Here is an 18,715-nt window from a genome sequence, read left to right as displayed (position 1 = left end):
CCTCCCGAGTGGCGCAGAGGTCTAAGGCACTGCATCGCAATGCTTGAGGCGTCACTACAGATCCGGGTTCGATCCCAGGCTGTATCACAACCGGGCATGACTGGGAGTCCCACAGGGCGGCACACAATTGGCCCAGCTTTAGGGGAGGGTTTGTCCAGGGTGCTTTACTTGGCTCATCGCTTTCTAGCAACTCCTTGGGGCGGGCCTGGCGCCTGCAAGCTGACTTCGGTCGTCAGTTGGATGGTGTTTCCTCTGACACATGACTGCATCCGGGTTAAGTGGGCGGTTTCGGAAGACGCATGACTCTACCTTCGCCTCTCCCGAGCCTGTTGGGGAGTTGCAGCAATGAGACAAGATCGTAATTAGATTCCAATTGGATTTGCATACCGCCCCAACAGATTCACAGATGACGCAATCTCAATCACACTCCACACTGCCATTTCCCACCTGGACAAAAGGAACACCTAAGTGACTATGCTGTTCATTGACTAAAGTTCAGTGTTCAACGCCATAGTGCCCACAAAGCTCATCACTAAGCTATAGACTCTGGGCCTAAACATCTCCCACTGTAACTGGATCCTGGACTTTTGGACGGGCCGCTCCCCCATGTGGTAAGAGTGGGCAACAACACATGATTCTCAACATGGGGGCCCCTCAGGGGTGCGTGCTTAGTCCCCTCCTGTTCACCCACGACTGTGTGGCCAAGCACGACTCCAACACCATCATTAAGTTTGCTGACGACACAGCTGTGGTAGGCCTGATCACCGACAACGATGAGACAGTCTAGTCTATAGGGAGGAGGCCTTGAGCTCGGATGCCAAGCAGTTGTCTTAACAAGTGGTGATGCAGCCTGTCCAGATGCTCTCAATGGGGCCGAACTCTCTGCCATCCAGGATCTCTATACCAGGCAGTTTTAGAGGAAGGCCCTAAATATTGTCAAAGTTTCCAGCCACCCAAGTCATAGACTGTTCTCTTGCTACTGCACGGAAAGCAGTACCGATGCACCAAGTCTGGAACCAAAAGTACCCTGAACAGCTTCTACCCACAATCTATAAGACTGCTAAATAGTTAGTTAAATACTTAACCAAATAGCTACCAGGACTATCTGCATTGATCCTTTTTGCACCAACTTTTTTAACTCATCACATACCTTGCTGTTACAGTTCACTATCTATTTATTTTATTTACCTTTATTTCAACAGGGAAATCATATTGAGACTAATGTGTCTTTTACAAATGAGCCCTGTACAATACAAAAAAGAAACATGTACAACAGGCATGTATACACATAAACAAAGACAATATACGCATTAAATACACATATAGATACACATAAATAAAGAGAATTTGCACATTAAATACACATATAAATACACATGAATAAAGATAATTTACACATTAAATACACATATAGATACACATAAGTAAATACACATTAAATGCCTATATATACAAAACACAATCAATTAAAACAAACACACTCCATTATTATAAAAATCATCTGTCAGTTGTCTGAATTTACAGAGGGACTTTAAAGCATCCAATGTAATCGCCTTTTGGCGATGATTCCAAACATAGGGTGCAAGGAAATGAATGGCCAATTTAGAGAAATATGTGTGCATATAGCATAGTTATATGTACATATGTGCCTTAATAACATTGTACCCCGGCACATTAACTCAGTACTGGTACCCCTTGTATATAGCCAAGTTATTACCTTGTACCCCTGCACATTGACTCAGTACTGGTACCCCTTGTATATAGCCAGGTTATTACCTTGTACCCCTGCACATTGACTCAGTACTGGTACTCCTTGTATAAAGCCAAGTTATTGTTACATATTGTGTATCTATTATTACATTTAATATGACATGTTTTACTTTTGTAATATTTTTCTATTTTTGTTTCTGTATGCATCGTTCGGAAGGGACCGTATGTAAACATTTCACTGTTCGTCCACACCTGTTGTTTACGAAGCTTGTGACGAATAACATTTGATTTGATATAAAGCATAGGTAAACCTCCTTCCTACCTTTGTCATCACTATTTTACTGTAATAGTATCAGTTACCAGTCTCGTCAAAACATATATTATTTATTTCAAGGGATTTCCTGGTCAAATAAAAGTTCAAATAAATTAAATAAAAATAGCTAACCTGAGAAGGCTAATAACACCTGCGTCACAGAAAAATAATGAAAGCATTACAGGACTCCAGGAAATTGAAAATAATAACTTGTTTTGGGGTTGTGACGCTCTTTAGAATGGTTGGAAAATGTAATGAAGAATACTGCTCAGGGATTGGCTACAATGGATGGTGCTTTTGGTCTTCTAGAGACTGTATTGCGTGGGCAGATCAGGGAAGAGCGGTTAGGGTGTAGGGGGCAGGACGATTAGCCACTCCAGGCTTGGCTATGGTCCTATCTGTGCATGAGACATACCAGCACCTCCTGTAATGGGTCTTATTAGAATAATGACAGTAGTTACAGGACCTTTTCTTGCAGGTCATTCTATCAATCTCCATGTTGAATAGAATTCTCTCAGCAAGTGGTTTTGCGAGAGGAAATGACTGCTTGTGGATACTACGGATTGTTTATGTTTGTTTGGGGCAATTCCACGTTAACATATTAATGCTGAGATTAAGATTTCTCAGTTTAAAATGTATGCCAGACATAAATCTATGATTGTTAAGTTAATCAAACCATACAACTCTATGCACAAAGACTACCTTTAACAATTTCCACAGGACATTTTACAAAAACACATTTACTTGAAGAACAGTGCAGATGCAAAGTTTGGCAACAGAATTATGTTTTGTTGCTGTATGTGTGGTGGAATTGCCCTTTACCCTGATCTGCATTTCAAAAGAGATAAACAACCATTATAGGTAGTATATCAAACAAGAGAATAATGATTAACACGTTTATTAATCAGACACTATTAAAGGTGCACTATGCAGAAATTGCACATTTTCCTGGTTGCTAAAATTTTAATAGTTAGCCTAATGTCAGTTTATGTGACACAACAGTCATTTGTGTAGAGAATCATTGTCCCGTCTAAACCGCTGTGAAATATATTTTCCACAAACAAAAATATTGTATTTTCAGCTGTTTGAAGCTGGTGTATAAAACTGATAACAAAAGATACAAAAACTTAACTTAAGCGCACACAGAACAGAACCAATTCTTATACTTGGTTTCAAAGAAAATGACAGATCTAGTACTTACATTTCTATGTCAATTTGGTCGGGTCTCCCAAAAGTTACCTATTGTAGCTTTAAAGGTCGTTTTTATGTCTTTCAAATCATTTCTGGGTAACATTTAATTATCTTGCAGTGATTATTTTCAAATAAAATCGTCAAAAATAAACAAAAATAGCTTCTTAGCAAAGACACATTTCTCAAGCAAAAATTTTGCTAGGACTGTCTGGGAATGGCCTGAGTGAGGAGGGGAAAACTGAAAACAATTTTCTTTTTACCTTTATTTTACTAGGCAAGTCAGTTAAGAACAAATTCTTATTTTCAATGATGGCCTAGGAACAGTGGGTTAACTGCCTGTTCAGGGGCAGAATGACAGATTTGTATTTGTCAGCTCTGGGATTTGAACTTGCAACCTTTTAATTACTAGTCCATTACTAGTCCAACACTCTAACCACTAGGCCACCCCGCCGTCCTTAGACTAAATGTTATTGGCAGAGATGTTCTTCCTTATTGGTCTATTAACTAATTTATCGCCTGGTGAACTGACAGATTGTTTGGGGGATGTTTTTAATATGAGGGCGCAGACATTGACCTTAGGGTTAACGTGAGTCACTGGCTAGCCTGTCAGGTTGGGAAGCCTACTGAGCACTGATGGCTTGACTATTCGGCCTGGTTGGATAGTCAATTGTTGGCAAGTCTTTTGGGCACTTTTGGCTATTGGAAGGTTTGAGCTAGCACAGTCTGTTTGGCTTGAGGGACTATCAATTTAACATAAGCTCAGGCTAGCTTGTTAAGCACTGAGCATTGTCTGTGATGCTAATGGGAATGATGATGCTAATGGTGTTGTTTGTTTTGTTTGTCCACAGGAGGGCGCTGTGGTTGCCCTGTTTAAGATCTGCCGGCAGGACTGCTTCAGCGACCTTTACGCACACGCCCTGAGGGCGGTGGCCTCCATATGTTGTGTGGAGGAGGGCATCAATCAGCTGGAGAAGGTAGTGTAGTGCGGCATTTATACCCATAGACACTAGCACACACACCCATTCAGAGGTTGGTTTTCACCGATGACGGCAGTGACATATGTCCAGCATGCTCTCCAGAAAGCTGCCAGGTGCTGGGTGGAGGTGTGGTTAGCCAACACTACTGGTGTCTGATACACAAACAAAAAGATTTGCACAGAAACATATGCATGCAGATGCAAACTGACACACACACAACCATACAACCATAAAACCATACAACCGTACACAGAAATGTATTTTCTAATAAGCAGCAGAACACAGACAGACCAACAGACAGATAGACAGACAGACATTTTTCCATTGGTCTGCTGGAGTGAGAGCTTCGGTGGGAGATGTTTAGTCTTCCAGTGGGCATGTATAAATGCTCAACTACTACACTGGGGTTGGAGGGGTAAATATATGTATTTATATACATCAAATCAAATCAAATGTATTTATATAGCCCTTCTTACATCAGCTGATATGTCAAAGTGCTGTACAGAAACCCAGCCTAAAACCCCAAACAGTAAGCAATGCAGGTGTAGAAGCACGGTAGCTAGGAAAAACTCCCTAGAAAGGCCAAAACCTGGGAAGAAACCTAGAGGAACCAGGCTCTGAGGGGTGGCCAGTCCTCTTCTGGCTGTGCCGGGTGGTGATTATAACAGTACATGGCCAAGATATTCAAATGTTCATAAATGACCAGCATGGTCAAATAATAATAATCACAGTGGTTGTCGAGTGTGCAACAGGTCAGCACCTCAGGAGTAAATGTCAGTTGGCTTTTCATAGCCGATCATTGAGAGTATCTCTACCTCTCCTGCTGTCTCTAGAGAGTTGAAAACAGCAGGTCTGGGACAGGTAGCACGTCCGGTGAACAGGTCAGGGTTCCATAGCCGCAGACAGAACAGTCGAAACATACAGATACATACATACATACATACATACATACATACATACATACATACATACATACATACATACATACATACATACATACATATATACATACATACATACATACATACATACATACATACACTACCATTCAAAGTTTGGGGTCACTTCGAAATGTCCTTGTTTTTGAAAGAAAAGCTAATTTATTTTGTTCATTAAAATAACATCAAATTGATCAGAAATACAGTGGAGACATTGCGACTCCGGGATGCTTATTTTCTTTTCTTGTTGGACATAAAATACTTTAAAAACACCTGCAAATCAGCTCCAAGTTATTTAAATTTTGTAAATCTGTTCCCAAGTATTACCACACATAATGGAGAGATGTGATCGTGTACAAATGTAAGCAAGCATTGAATTTATTATGTTTTAATAAAACGTTATGTCTGTTTGGGCTTCTTGTAGTCAATATGCAGTCTAAAAATTATTTGTAATTCTAAACTGGGTGGTTCGAGCCCTGAATGCTGATAGGCTGACAACCATGGTATATGAGACCGTATACCATGGTTATGACAAAACATTTATTTTTACTGCTCTAATTACGTTGATAGCCAGTTTATAATAGCAATAAGGCACCTCTGGGGTTTGTGGTATATGGCCAATATACTACGGCTAAGGGCTGTATCCAGGCACTTCGTATTGCGTCGTGCTTAAGAACAGCCCTTAGCCGTGGTATATTGGCCATATACCACACCACCGCAGGCCTTATTGCTTAATTATGTTTTGGCCTCGACTGTCACTCAAGAAAAAAATCGAGCTGAATCAAGTTGATGATCCCTGCTATATACATTTTACAGGCACAGTATATTTTACATTTGTTATTTTGTTTTTATCAGTCCCACCTTCCAGCTCCATTCAACCCCTCCCATCTATCTCTTACCCAAAGGATTGGCCCCCTTTTTTATTTTAAAATATTCCCCTAAAATGACATACCCAAATCTAACTGCCTGTAGCTCAGGCCCTGAAGCAAGGATATGCATATTCTTGGTACCATTTGAAAGGAAACACTTTGACGTTTGTGTAAATGTTAAAGGAATGTAAGAGAATTCAACACATTAGATCTGGTAAAAGATAATATAAAGAAAAAAACAATCTTTTTTTGTATTTGTTTTGTACCATCAGCTTTGAATTGAAAGAGAAAAGCCATCATGTATTATGCCAGCCCAGGTGCAATTTATATTTTGGCCACTCGATGGCAGCAGTGAATGTGAAAGTTTTAGACTCCAATGAACCATTGCATTGTGTTCAAAATGTTGTATCAAGACGGCCCAAATGTGCCTAATTTTGTTTATTAATAACTTTTCATGTTCAAAACTGTGCACTTTTATCAAACCATAGCATGGTATTCTTTCACTGTAATAGCTACTCTAAATTGTACAGTGCAGTTAGACAATAATTTAAGCTTTCTGCCAATTTCAGATTTATCTATGTCTTGGGAAATGTTCTTGTTATTTACAACCTCATGCTAATCGCATCAACTGTCCCGCAGAAGAAGTTAACACCATCCAGATTAGATTTCTATTTGCCATATATTTTTCAACTGTGCTGTGAAGCTCCACAAAAGTTCTGAACATTTCTACTCATAGTTTGTACAGATTGTAAATGAAAGATAAAATGTTTTGCTAAATGTATTATTATATTATTGATGGATTGACTATGCCTTTTCAAGTCACCCAGTATTGCCATCTGCAGTGTGAGCTCCAAGTAAATGTTGCAATTCTTCAGCCATTCCTGGACATGTGACCAAAAATGAGCTACATATGGACAGTACCAAAATAAATGATCTAATGACCTCGCAACAAAATATGCAGAGCTGGGAAGGTTGTATCTGCATATATATATAATTATATTGGTTGCAAGAATTTTGTAGTCATTAAAGTTTTGAATCTGGTGTTGTATTACATGTCAATTTGTAAACCATGTGCCATGGAATCGGTACATCGAAGATCTCTACCCAATTATTTTGCAATCTCTATGGCACAGCTGTCAATTTTTTGTCCTGAAATGAAACTTGTATATATTTTGTATTTATCACAATTTTCTTTAAAACCTCTACGGGATCAGTGTCCCTAAACCGTGACGGTTGTTACTAACGTGACCTGAATGACACCGTATCAACCAAATTCCCAGGACATTTCTGGGCAGAAAGCTTAAATTCTTGTTAATCTACCTGCACTGTCCAATTTACAGTAGCTATTACAGTGAAAGAATACCATGCTATTGTTTGAGGAGAGTGAACAACAACAAAACACTTATCACGGCAACTGGTTTGATACATTCACCTTTGAAGGTAAATAACCTACTTACATTCAGAAATCTTGCTCTGATTTGTTATCCTAAGAGTCCCAGAGATAAAAGGTTGCATCATTTTGTGTGATAAAATCAATTTTTATTTTCAAATGTTGGAACTGGGTTCTACTAGACAAATCAGTTGAATAATGACAGCCTACCAAAAGGCGAAAGGATTATAAATACAATAAAATAAAAACAATATAAATATAGGACAAAACACACATCACAACAAGAGACAACACAACAGGCAAAAGGACTGGTGCGGGACGAGGGCCTGGGAATTAAAAAAGAATAATAAAAACAATATAAATATAGGACAAAACACACATCACAACAAGAGAGACAACACAACACTACATAATGAGAGACCTAAAGTTAGAACCCCTGCTGTCTCAAATAACCGAAAGTGAGCGATTGTAGTCTGAATAAATGGAAAAAGGCCATTCATCAACATGGGGTGAGACATTCTTACTAATTTGCTAGTGATCCAGTTTGGATTTAAGTAAAAATTTTGTATGACTGACGCCTATAGTGAGAGGTCTAATGTTTTAATATTTAATCATTTATACCCTTCAAATTCATATTAATTATATAAATAGGCCCTTTTAATTTTGTCTGGCTCGCCGTTCCAAATAAAATGTAATATTTTTTTGCTGATATAACTTTAAAAAACAGGTGTAGGCAAAACCGAAAGCAAATAGGTAAACTGGGATATGACTAAAGAGTTAATCAGGGTGATTTTTCCACAAATAGACAGGTATTTTATTTTCCATGGAAGCACAATCTTCTCTATTTTTGCTAACTTTCTATTAAATTGTATTGGAGTGAGATCATTTCTTTATTTCGGGATATGTATACCGATAGTCTTGTGCTTCAGTAGTAAAGTCTTGTGCTTCAGTAGGCCTATATAATGTATCCCGATAGTCTTGTGCTTCAGTAGTAAAGTCTTGTGCTTCAGTAGGCCTCTACAATGTATCCCGATAGTCTTGTGCTTCAGTAGTAAAGTCTTGTGCTTCAGTAGGCCTCTATAATGTATCCCGATAGTCTTGTGCTTCAGTAGTAAAGTCTTGTGCTTAAGTAGGCCTATATAAACAGAGTCTTGTGTTTCAGTAAACCTAGTTAAACAGTCTTGTGCTTCAGTGGGCCTACATAAACAGAGTCTTGTTCTTCAGTAGGGGGATATAAACAGAGTCTTGTGTTTCAGTAGGGGGATATAAACAGAGTCTTGTTCTTCAGTAGGGGGATATAAACAGAGTATTGTGCTTCAATAGGGGGATATAAACAGAGTCTTGTGTTTCAGTAAACCTATTTAAACAGCCTTGTGCTTCAGTAGGACGATATAAACAGAGTATTGCGTTTCAGTAGGCATAGATATTCAAAGTATTGTCCTTTAGTAGGACGATATAAACAGAGTATTGTGCTTCAGTGGGCATAGATATTCAAAGTATTGTCCTTTAGTAGGACGATATAAACAGAGTATTGTGCTTCAGTAGGCCTATTTAAACAGAGTCTTGTGTTTCAGTAGGCCTATATAAACAGAGTATTGTGCTTCAGTAGACCTATTTAAACAGAGTATTGTGCTTCAGTAGGCCTTTTTAAACAGAGTCTTGTGTTTCAGTAGGGGGATATAAACAGAGTCTTGTGCTTCAGTAGGGGGATATAAACAGAGTCTTGTGCTTCAGTAGGGGGATATAAACAGTCTTGTGCTTCAGTAGGCCGAGATAAACAGTCGTGTGCTTCAGTATGCAGATATACAATGATTCGCTCCTTGTGTTTCATTGTGGCAGGTAGCCTAGTGGTTAGAGCGTTGGACTAGTAACCAGCAGGTAGCCTAGTGGTTAGAGCGTTGGACTAGTAACCAGCAGGTAGCCTAGTGGTTAGAGCGTTGGACTAGTAACCAGCAGGTAGCCTAGTGGTTAGAGCGTTGGACTAGTAACCAGCAGGTAGCCTAGTGGTTAGAGCATTGGACTAGTAACCAGAAGGTAGCCTTGTGGTTAGAGCGTTGGACTAGTAACCAGCAGGTAGCCTAGTGGTAAGAGCGTTGGACTAGTAACCAGCAGGTAGCCTAGTGGTTAGAGCGTTGGACTAGTAACCAGCAGGTAGCCTAGTGGTTAGAGCGTTGGACTAGTAACCAGCAGGTAGCCTAGTGGTTAGAGCGTTGGACTAGTAACCAGCAGGTAGCCTAGTGGTTAGAGCGTTGGACTAGTAACCAGAAGGTAGCCTTGTGGTTAGAGCGTTGGACTAGTAACCAGCAGGTAGCCTAGTGGTTAGAGCGTTGGACTAGTAACCGAAAGGCTGCAAGATTAAATCCTTGAGCTGACAAGGTAAAATCTGTCATTCTGCCCCTGGACAAGGCAGTTAACACACTGTTCCTAGGCCGTCATTGAAAATAAGACTTTTTTCTTAACTGACTTGCCTAGTTAAATAAAAGGTAAACACAAAATATAATAATAATTGGTGGGAAACAGCTTGTTTACTTCTGTTGGGGCTTGTGGTTAAAACAGTAAGATCATGATTAAGTTGAACCTCTACTGTCGTGTCTACTGCACTCTAAAAGGCACAAGTTGTCGAGCCAAGTAAGTGTCTTCTTCCACACGATTAGTAATACATTTTGGAAGACATCCGGAGTAGACCGGGGGCAAGATATGAATGAGAAGTTCATCTCAGTGCAGCATATTTCGGGAAGAGGGACAGGAGAGGTGGGCGGAAGAGGGGATTGTTCCGCGTCGATGGGCTGTGCCGGCATGCTGGTGACAGGAATACGGAGTTGTCTTAATCATCAAGCTCATAGTGATGTTCTACAGGAAATGTCTCTGACAGGTGTGTCTAGGATGGATACTTTGTATGAGCTCACTCGAAACAATTCTACTCACGTTGAAAGTTTTTAGTAGACGTTTTCACAGAGAGACAAAAAAGCTAAAAGTGACAATTATTGCAATGTTTTTCTGTTTGGGTACTCTGTATTTTAACACTGGTCGCTTTCATGACAGACTTGACCGTCAAATCCTTCAAAAGGTAGAGTTAGACAGGTTATCTGTTTTGAGGTAAAAAAAATGCTAATATTAATAAAAGGTTTAGTTTTATTCACAGTATATTTGCCGGGTCTACTGCTCAAAGATGCAAGGTCTCTAAGGTACTGTTTATTATCGTAGTGGGAAGTGCACCAGAATTTTGTCTGCGCAACATTGCCACCGTGTGGATAAATATATAATATTTCCAAACCTGGATGAAAAAGTTCACTGTATAGACATCTCTCACTCACACTCACACACACACACACACACACACACACACACACACACGCACACACACACACACACACACACACACACACACACACACACACACACACACACACACACACACACACACACACACACACACACACACACACACACACACACACACACACTTCTCGACCATCTCAAACGATGTCCAATTAAATTCAGATAAAAGCAGCAGGAGGGGGGTGAACATCCACACTTTTTTTCCCATCGTGACTATTTATAAAATCGCCAAGCCCAACGCTTTTTCTACCGTTATAAAATCAGATTTTATTGGAATACTCCTGTTTCACTTAACTATATTAGGAGACAACGGCATTAGGTCTGCACCAAAGAGGTGACAATTTTGAGAGATACGTGAATCACATTCCCCCAAACCTGATGTGCACGTTTCGAGGAAATGGCAGGCGAGATCTGTGAGCCCGGTGAGCCCGGTGAGCCCGGTGAGCCCTCAGCCCCAGAGGGAGATGGCCGTAAATTGGAGTGGTGTCGTTTAATCGTGATTGCATTATGGGCAGGGCTGCTAAGTCTCAACCGGGTTGGCACCGGACATTTAACCAGGGATAAGCTTGACACTTTACCAGGGTTGACCCAGGACACTTAACTATCTGTCTGGACCGCCTAAAAATAGAGCCTACTATAGAGAGATTCTTAGATGAATCAAAGGCAGCTATCAATCCAATGAGATGCTCGGGGCTTGTTACATCATATGTGGGACTTCTTCAATGAATTCCAAATGGACTTGTGTGTTGTACTGTACTGTGTGTGTGTGTGTGTGTGTGTGTGTGTGTGTGTGTGTGTGTGTGTGTGTGTGTGTGTGTGTGTGTGTGTGTGTGTGCGTGTGCGTAGCCTGGTGGAGAGGAAAAGGGAGCAGGGGGTACCTAATCACTTGTACAACTGAATGCGTCCTCCGCATTTAACCCGACCCCTCTGAATCAGAGAGGTGCGGGGGGACTGCCTTAATCGACATCCACATCTTCGGCTCCCGGGGAACAGTGGGTTAACTGCCTTGCGTATTATCTTTATGTTTAGAGGATTCGACATAACAGAATGTGCTCCTCATTGTCTGCTATGCATCTGCGTCACCCGTCTTATAGGTGGATGGGATCCTGTGCTTGGCGGACATCTTGACCGATGAGAACAGAGCTGAGTCGGCGAGGGCAGAGGCAGCGGCAGTGGTGGCCCAGATCACCTCACCCCACCACACCTCCACCCAGCACCTGGGCAGCTTCCTGGAGAGCATGGAGGACATTGTCACCGCTCTCATCAGTGAGTGCATGGCTGCTGTACTGCAGGGCTTTGATGTGGCGAGATCAGTGTGTTCATTCTGAAACACTTTAAAGGAAAAACAAGAGAACGGGCAGCTCCTTCACTTAGTTTTGGGATGGGGATGCAGAAAATGTAACCACGCAAATTCAAAGGTGGAACTATGAATGTAAGGTCCATGAGGTCAAGGTGATTTTTGAAGATGAATGTTTGTGTTTCCTCAAGAGTTGTGTGGGAGTGCCTCCTGTGGTGAGGTCTTCCTCCTGGCGTCTGCTGCTCTTGCCAACATCACATTCTTCGACAGCATGGCCTGTGAGATCCTCCTCCAGCTCAACGCCATCCACATCCTCCTACAGGCATGCAAAGACCGCCAGAGAGTTGATACTCCCTACTCTAAAGACCAGGTAGAGGACACGCTGATCTATATGTAGATCATTGCTCAACCAAGACCATGATTTCAGTAGAGTGATTGGTTAAAATGCTGCGCTCGGGAGAGGGAGGGGACCTACCCTGTCACATATGTACAGTGGGGCAAAAAAGTATTTAGTCATCCACCAATTGTGCAAGTTCTCCCACTTAAAAAGATGAGAGTAATTGTCATCATAGGTACACTTCAACTATGACAGACAAAATGAGAAAGAAAATTCCAGAAAATCAGGTTGTAGGATTTTTAATGAATTTATGTGTAAATTATGGTGGAAAATAAGTATTTGGTCAATAACAAAAGTTTATCTCAATACTTTGTTATATACCCTTTGTTGGCAATGACAGAGGTCAAACGTTTTCTGTAAGTCTTCACAAGGTTTTCACACACTGTTGCTAGTATTTTGGCCCCTTCCTCCATGCAGATCTCCTCTAGAGCAGTGATGTTTTGGGGCTGTTGCTGGGCAACATGGACTTTCAACTCCCTCCAAAGATGTTCTATGGGGCTGAGATCTGGAGACTGGCTAGGCAACTCCAGGACCTTGAAATGCTTCTTACGAAGCCACTCCTTCGTTGCCCAGGCGGTGTGTTTGGTATCATTGCCATGCTGAAAGACCCAGCCATGTTTCATATTCAATGCCCTTGCTGATGGAAGGAGGTTTTCACTCAAATACATACATGGCTCCATTCATTCTTTCCTTTACACGGATCAGTCGTCCTGGTCCCTTTGCAGAAAAACAGCCCCAAAGCATGATGTTTCCATCCCCATGCTTCACAGTAGGTATGGTGTTCTTTGGATGTAACTCAGCATTCTTTGTCCTCCAAACACGACGAGTTGAGTTTTTACCAAAAAGTTCTATTTTGGTTTCATCTGACCATATGACATTCTCCCAATCTTCTTCTGGATCATCCAAATGCTCTCTAGCAAACTTCAGACGGGCCTGGACATGTACTGGCTTAAGCAGGGAGACACGTCTGGCACTGCAGGATTTGAGTCCCTGGCGGCGTAGTGTGTTACTGATGGTAGGCTTTGTTACTTTGGTCCCAGCTCTCTGCAGGTCATTTACTTGGTCCCCCCGTGTGGATCTGGGATTTTTGCTCACCGTTCTTGTGATCATTTTGACCCCACGGGGTGAGATCTTGCGTGGAGCCCCGAGGGAGATTATCAGTGATCTTGTATGTCTTCCATTTCCTAATAATTGCTCCCACAGTTGATTTCTTCAAACCAAGCTATTGCAGATTCAGTCTTCCCAGCCTGGTGCAGTTCTACAATTTTGTTTCTGGTGTCCTTTGACAGCTCTTTCAAAGTACTGTAGAATTTGAGTAATTCATGCCCAGCACTGTCATATTTTACAAGGAGGCATGCAAAAATGGGTTGAGTGTTGTCAAATCTCTGGTATGCCCTGTTGACTGTGATCCGTTTAGGTGGTTACCATCTTGGCAAACCTCTCTGTTTTGGAGCAGTCTGCACCTGAAATCCTGCAAGAGAAAGGTACGCAAAAACCTGTTTTTACCAGTATTTGATGTATGTGAATGAGACTAACATCATGTTAAATATCTACACACATGTATTCGTTGGTCATGACAGAGACATTGATTAATATCAAGGAGGGAGTTAACAGAGAGATGACAATCAGAGATTTATTTTTTTATTGCAATTCTCTTATAATCCTCAAGATGACAACGTAAACCCACATTTCTGCCATGTTGCCTGCTTCCTCAACCCTCTTAGTCTCTGTCCCCTGACTCTTTCTTGTTGATGTTGTGTATTAAAGCCCCTGATGTTTGATTTGTCTTTTTCTCCTGTTTCTCTCGTCCTCTGTTTGTCTGTGTGTTGTGTCTACGTCCTCTGTCTGTGTGTGATGCGTCTACTTCCTCTGTCTGTCTGTGTGATGTGTCTACTTCCTCTGTCTGTCTGTGTGATGTGTCTACTTCCTCTGTCTGTCTGTGTGTTGTGTCTACTTCCTCTATCTGTGTGTTGTTGTCTACGTCCTCTGTCTGTGTGTGTTGAGTCTACTTCCTCTGTCTGTCTGTGTGTGTTGTGTCTACTTCCACTGTCTGTCTGTGTGTTGTGTCTACTTCCTCTGTCTGTCTCTGTGTTGTTGTCTACATCCTCTGTCTGTCTGTGTGTGATGTGTCTACTTCCTCTGTATGTCTGTGTGTTGTGTCTCCTTCCTCTGTCTGTCTTTGTGTTGCTGTCTACATCCTCTGTCTGTCTGTGTATGGTGTGTCTACTTCCTATGTCTGTGTGATGTGCCTACGTCCTCTGTCTGTCTGTGTGTTGTGTCTACTTCCTCTGTCTGTCTGTGTGTTGTGTCTACTTCCTCTGTCTGTCTGTGTGTTGTGTCTACTTCTTCTGTGTGTCTGTGTGTTGTTTGTCTATGTCATCTGTCTGTCTGTGTGTGATGTGTCTACATCCTCTGCCTGTCTCTGTGTTGTGTGCCTACATCCTCTGTCTGTCTGTTTGATGTGTCTACTTCCTCTGTCTGTGTGATGTGTCTACATCCTCTGTCTGTCTGTGTTGTGTGTTGTGTCTGCTAGGTGTTGAGAGACTGCTCCAGCTGCTGGGTGAGAAGCCGTCCTCCTCCAGTCCATCGGAGGGCGCCGCGTGCGAGAGGGTCCAGCAGAAAGCCGCTGTCACACTGGCCCGTCTGAGCAGAGACCCGGACGTGGCCCAAACAGCCATCCAGCTGCAAGGTAGAGGCCCTCTCAGGTCAAACCAGTCCCCATACTTTTCAACCCTTTTTTACTCTCGTAATCACAGTAGTTATAGGAACTACAGGAGGTTGGTGGCACATTAATTGGGGAAGCAGGCTCATAGTATTGGCTTTAATGGATTTAATGGAATGGTAATCGAACTCAACCAAATACATGGTTTCCATGTGTTTGGTACCATTCCATTGACTCCATTCCAGACATTGTTATGAGCCGTCCTCCTCTCAGCAGCCTCCTATGATAGGAACTTTGTGTAGGTCAATCGACACAATTTCTAAACTGACCATGGTCTTCCATTTCTCCAGCTGTCCCTCGACTAATCGAACTGTGTCGCTCACCAGCGGAGCGGAACAACAGTGACTCTGTACTAGTTGCATGCCTGGTAGGTATATTTAAATACGTGTTTGTATGGTTGTCTTTGTACAATAGTTACATTTCTGAGAATGTGTTTGAATGTGAACCAAAAATGTAAATAATATATTTCCCACAAACATGGGCTACACTCTGTGAAGTAATTTTTTCCCAGCGCATAAGTGTGTCTAATAACTTAATGAGAGGTTTATATCCATGGGACAAAAAGACAGCAGTCCTTGATCTGAACCAGTCTTCTCACCGTAAGGAGATCCACTATATAAGGAAGCAGGTTTTGTTGAAACATTTCACACGTATTCCTGTTCATCCTTTATCATTCAGTTCTCAGGCCAGATCACAGGCCAGATCACAGGCCAGATCACTGGCCAGATCACAGGCCAGATCACAGGCCAGATCACAGGCCAGATCACAGGCCAGATCACAGGCCAGATCACAGGCCAGATCACAGGCCAGATCACAGGCCAGATCACAGGCCAGATCACAGGCCAGATCACAGGCTAGATCACAGGCCAGATCACAGGCCAGATCACAGGCTAGATCACAGGCCAGATCACAGGCCAGATCACAGGCCAGATCACAGGCCAGATCACAGGCCAGATCACAGGCCAGATCACAGGCCAGATCACAGGCTAGATCACAGGCTAGATCACAGGCTAGATCACAGGCCAGATCACAGGCCAGATCACAGGCCAGATCACAGGCCAGATCACAGGCCAGATCACAGGCCAGATCACAGGCTAGATCACAGGCTAGATCACAGGCTAGATCACAGGCCAGATCACAGGCCAGATCACAGGCCAGATCACAGGCCAGATCACAGGCCAGATCACAGGCCAGATCACAGGCCAGATCACAGGCCAGATCACAGGCTAGATCACAGGCTAGATCACAGGCCAGATCACAGGCCAGATCACAGGCCAGATCACAGGCCAGATCACAGGCCAGATCACAGGCTAGATCACAGGCTAGATCACAGGCTAGATCACAGGCCAGATCACAGGCCAGATCACAGGCCAGATCACAGGCCAGATCACAGGCCAGATCACAGGCCAGATCACAGGCCAGATCACAGGCCAGATCACAGGCCAGATCACAGGCCAGATCACAGGCCAGATCACAGGCCAGATCACAGGCCAGATCACAGGCCAGATCACAGGCCAGATCACAGGCCAGATCACAGGCTAGATCACAGGCCAGATCACAGGCCAGATCACAGGCTCGATCACAGGCTTGATAAAGAGCTCTTTAGACTGGTGTAAAAGAGTCAGAGGCTTAACTAATATTGCTGGACGGTTCTTGCACATAAGGGCTCTCTCCTTCACTGTTTTACACTGCTTGTTATACTTAAGTACATTTAATAGGATTATTTTTTATCACTATTGCCAGAGGTTATAATGGAGATTTTGTCAGTGTTGAACCAGCCTTCAAAGAGGGTTGGCTTTCAGAGAACGTTTTGTTAACTAATATGTAGTAAATATTTGACATTCCCCTGCTGGAGTAGAACTGTTGTCTTGTTTCATACCGCCATGCTCCCTCTCAGTTGTACTGTAACACAGAATACTGAAGCAGTCATGCACTGCACAGTGTCAGTCAAACCTCAGCCCATCAATAAATAGCTGAAGGACTTATATCTGATAATCAGCTATATCTCGATTTGTAGTCTATGTTGATCTACATCTATAGTGATCAATATTGGTTTATTCTGTGCTATGTCATACGCTACAGTGCAGTCGATTAAATAGGTGTTGAACGTCTTCACTGATCCACCCCTCTCCCTGTGCTCTGCAGGCTGCCCTGAGGAGGCTGGCAGCAGGGTGTCCAGACAGCATCGAGGCCACCGACCACCAGCAGCTGATCAAGCCCAGACTGGTGGACTCTTTCCTGCTGTGCTCCAACATGGAAGAAAGCTTTGTATGAGAAGGGAGCTTTATAGGACGATCCAGAGCGGAGGGGTTGGGTGCACAGGCACTGGAGGAGTCTCAGTGACCACTCACTCCAGCCTGAGACTTAAAAGCACACAAGACAAAGGAGGGGTTGCAGAAATCAGTCCCTATATCCCAAAGCATACATTAAATGTAAACCCAAAAATCTGAGCAGAAACAGAACTGCTGTTAATAATTACAATATTGACATTCTCCGAGTATAAAACACCGAAACTCGGGGACATGTACATGTTGGCAGCATTCATGAAATCGTACTTATTGGTTATAATTCATCTCATAATAACATTCATAGTGTACATGGGACCACCATGCATGAAATAAAAATAATCAGTATTTTGTGTCAGCTGCCAATTTAATGGGTTGTTCAAATATTAGAAACTACTATTGCGTTCTGTTACTTACAGATAAGAATGTGTTTAATGAGTTGTTGGTGGACATACAGTATATTCAAGGTATTGTTCAGGGGAGGTAATAATATAGGTTACTGATTTTAGTGTGCTGTTGTGAGCGGAAGGTGACTCCTAAAGTAGGTTTCCTTGGAAACAAAGTGCTTTGAAATCTATAATATTGTATCTGTATTTCTTGCCTTGGATCTAAAACATTGTATTTGCTACAAAGAAACATACTGTAAATGTGTTGTAAACCACAATCTCTATTAAATTACTATTATAATGTATGGCATGCATATACTGTAATAAAGGGAAGAATATCTTATAATGGAATGTTGTATATTTTGTCACTGTTAAGACAGGTATCCATTCAGAAAGGGACCCGATTGGAACTAGGCTTCACTGCTGTGCTAAATGTGACCAGAGAAAACTAAGCGAAAACACGAGTATCAAGCCACACCAAAGGTAGAACTTGGCTCATCACAGCGAGACCACGTCAGAGGAGATTACTATTAAATAATCAATTATGCCTTGTGTCCCTTCATAAGGCCTAATGAGGGTCCAAAGTCTGTAGCCATGCTTCTCTCACGAGAGCTGCTACAATGCCTGACGTACAACACATCTCTAAGGAACAATGCTCCAGTTTCTTCCTTTATCACCAACAAAGATGGTGGGGGATGAACAAAGCCTTTGTCCGTGGCTCAGAGAGAGAGAGAGAGGAGAGAGAGATGGAGTGGGTCCAAAGGTCCACTAGTGGCTTTGAACTATCAGGTCATGGATGTTTCAGAGCCATGGGGACATGCACCATTCCTCCACTAGTACAGTATGATAGTAGTGGGGAGAGCAGCACGCTTTGTATTGTCATGTGTTTGATGAAAGTTCT

The 18,715-nt window shown here is 42.3% G+C and overlaps 1 protein-coding gene across 1 annotated transcript in view; it reads left to right on the top strand.

The window, feature by feature from the left end:
- LOC135556665 (protein inscuteable homolog) overlaps positions 1–18,139 on the top strand; it is a 91,601-nt gene extending 73,462 nt beyond the window's left edge. Inside the window, exons 7-13 of the mRNA XM_064990041.1 lie at positions 4,063–4,188; positions 11,822–11,993; positions 12,216–12,394; positions 13,839–13,905; positions 14,955–15,110; positions 15,434–15,510; positions 17,289–18,139. Coding sequence (XP_064846113.1) covers positions 4,063–4,188; positions 11,822–11,993; positions 12,216–12,394; positions 13,839–13,905; positions 14,955–15,110; positions 15,434–15,510; positions 17,289–17,417 — 906 coding nt within the window. The 3' untranslated portion in view covers positions 17,418–18,139. The remainder of the gene's footprint in view (positions 1–4,062; positions 4,189–11,821; positions 11,994–12,215; positions 12,395–13,838; positions 13,906–14,954; positions 15,111–15,433; positions 15,511–17,288) is intronic.
- The last annotated feature ends 576 nt before the right edge of the window (positions 18,140–18,715 follow it).

The sequence above is a fragment of the Oncorhynchus masou genome, chromosome 15, assembly GCF_036934945.1.
Source record: "Oncorhynchus masou masou isolate Uvic2021 chromosome 15, UVic_Omas_1.1, whole genome shotgun sequence".
Classification (NCBI taxonomy): Eukaryota; Metazoa; Chordata; class Actinopteri; order Salmoniformes; family Salmonidae; genus Oncorhynchus; species Oncorhynchus masou.
Note: the sequence above shows the minus strand (reverse complement) of the source record. Positions and strands in the feature narration are given on the sequence as shown.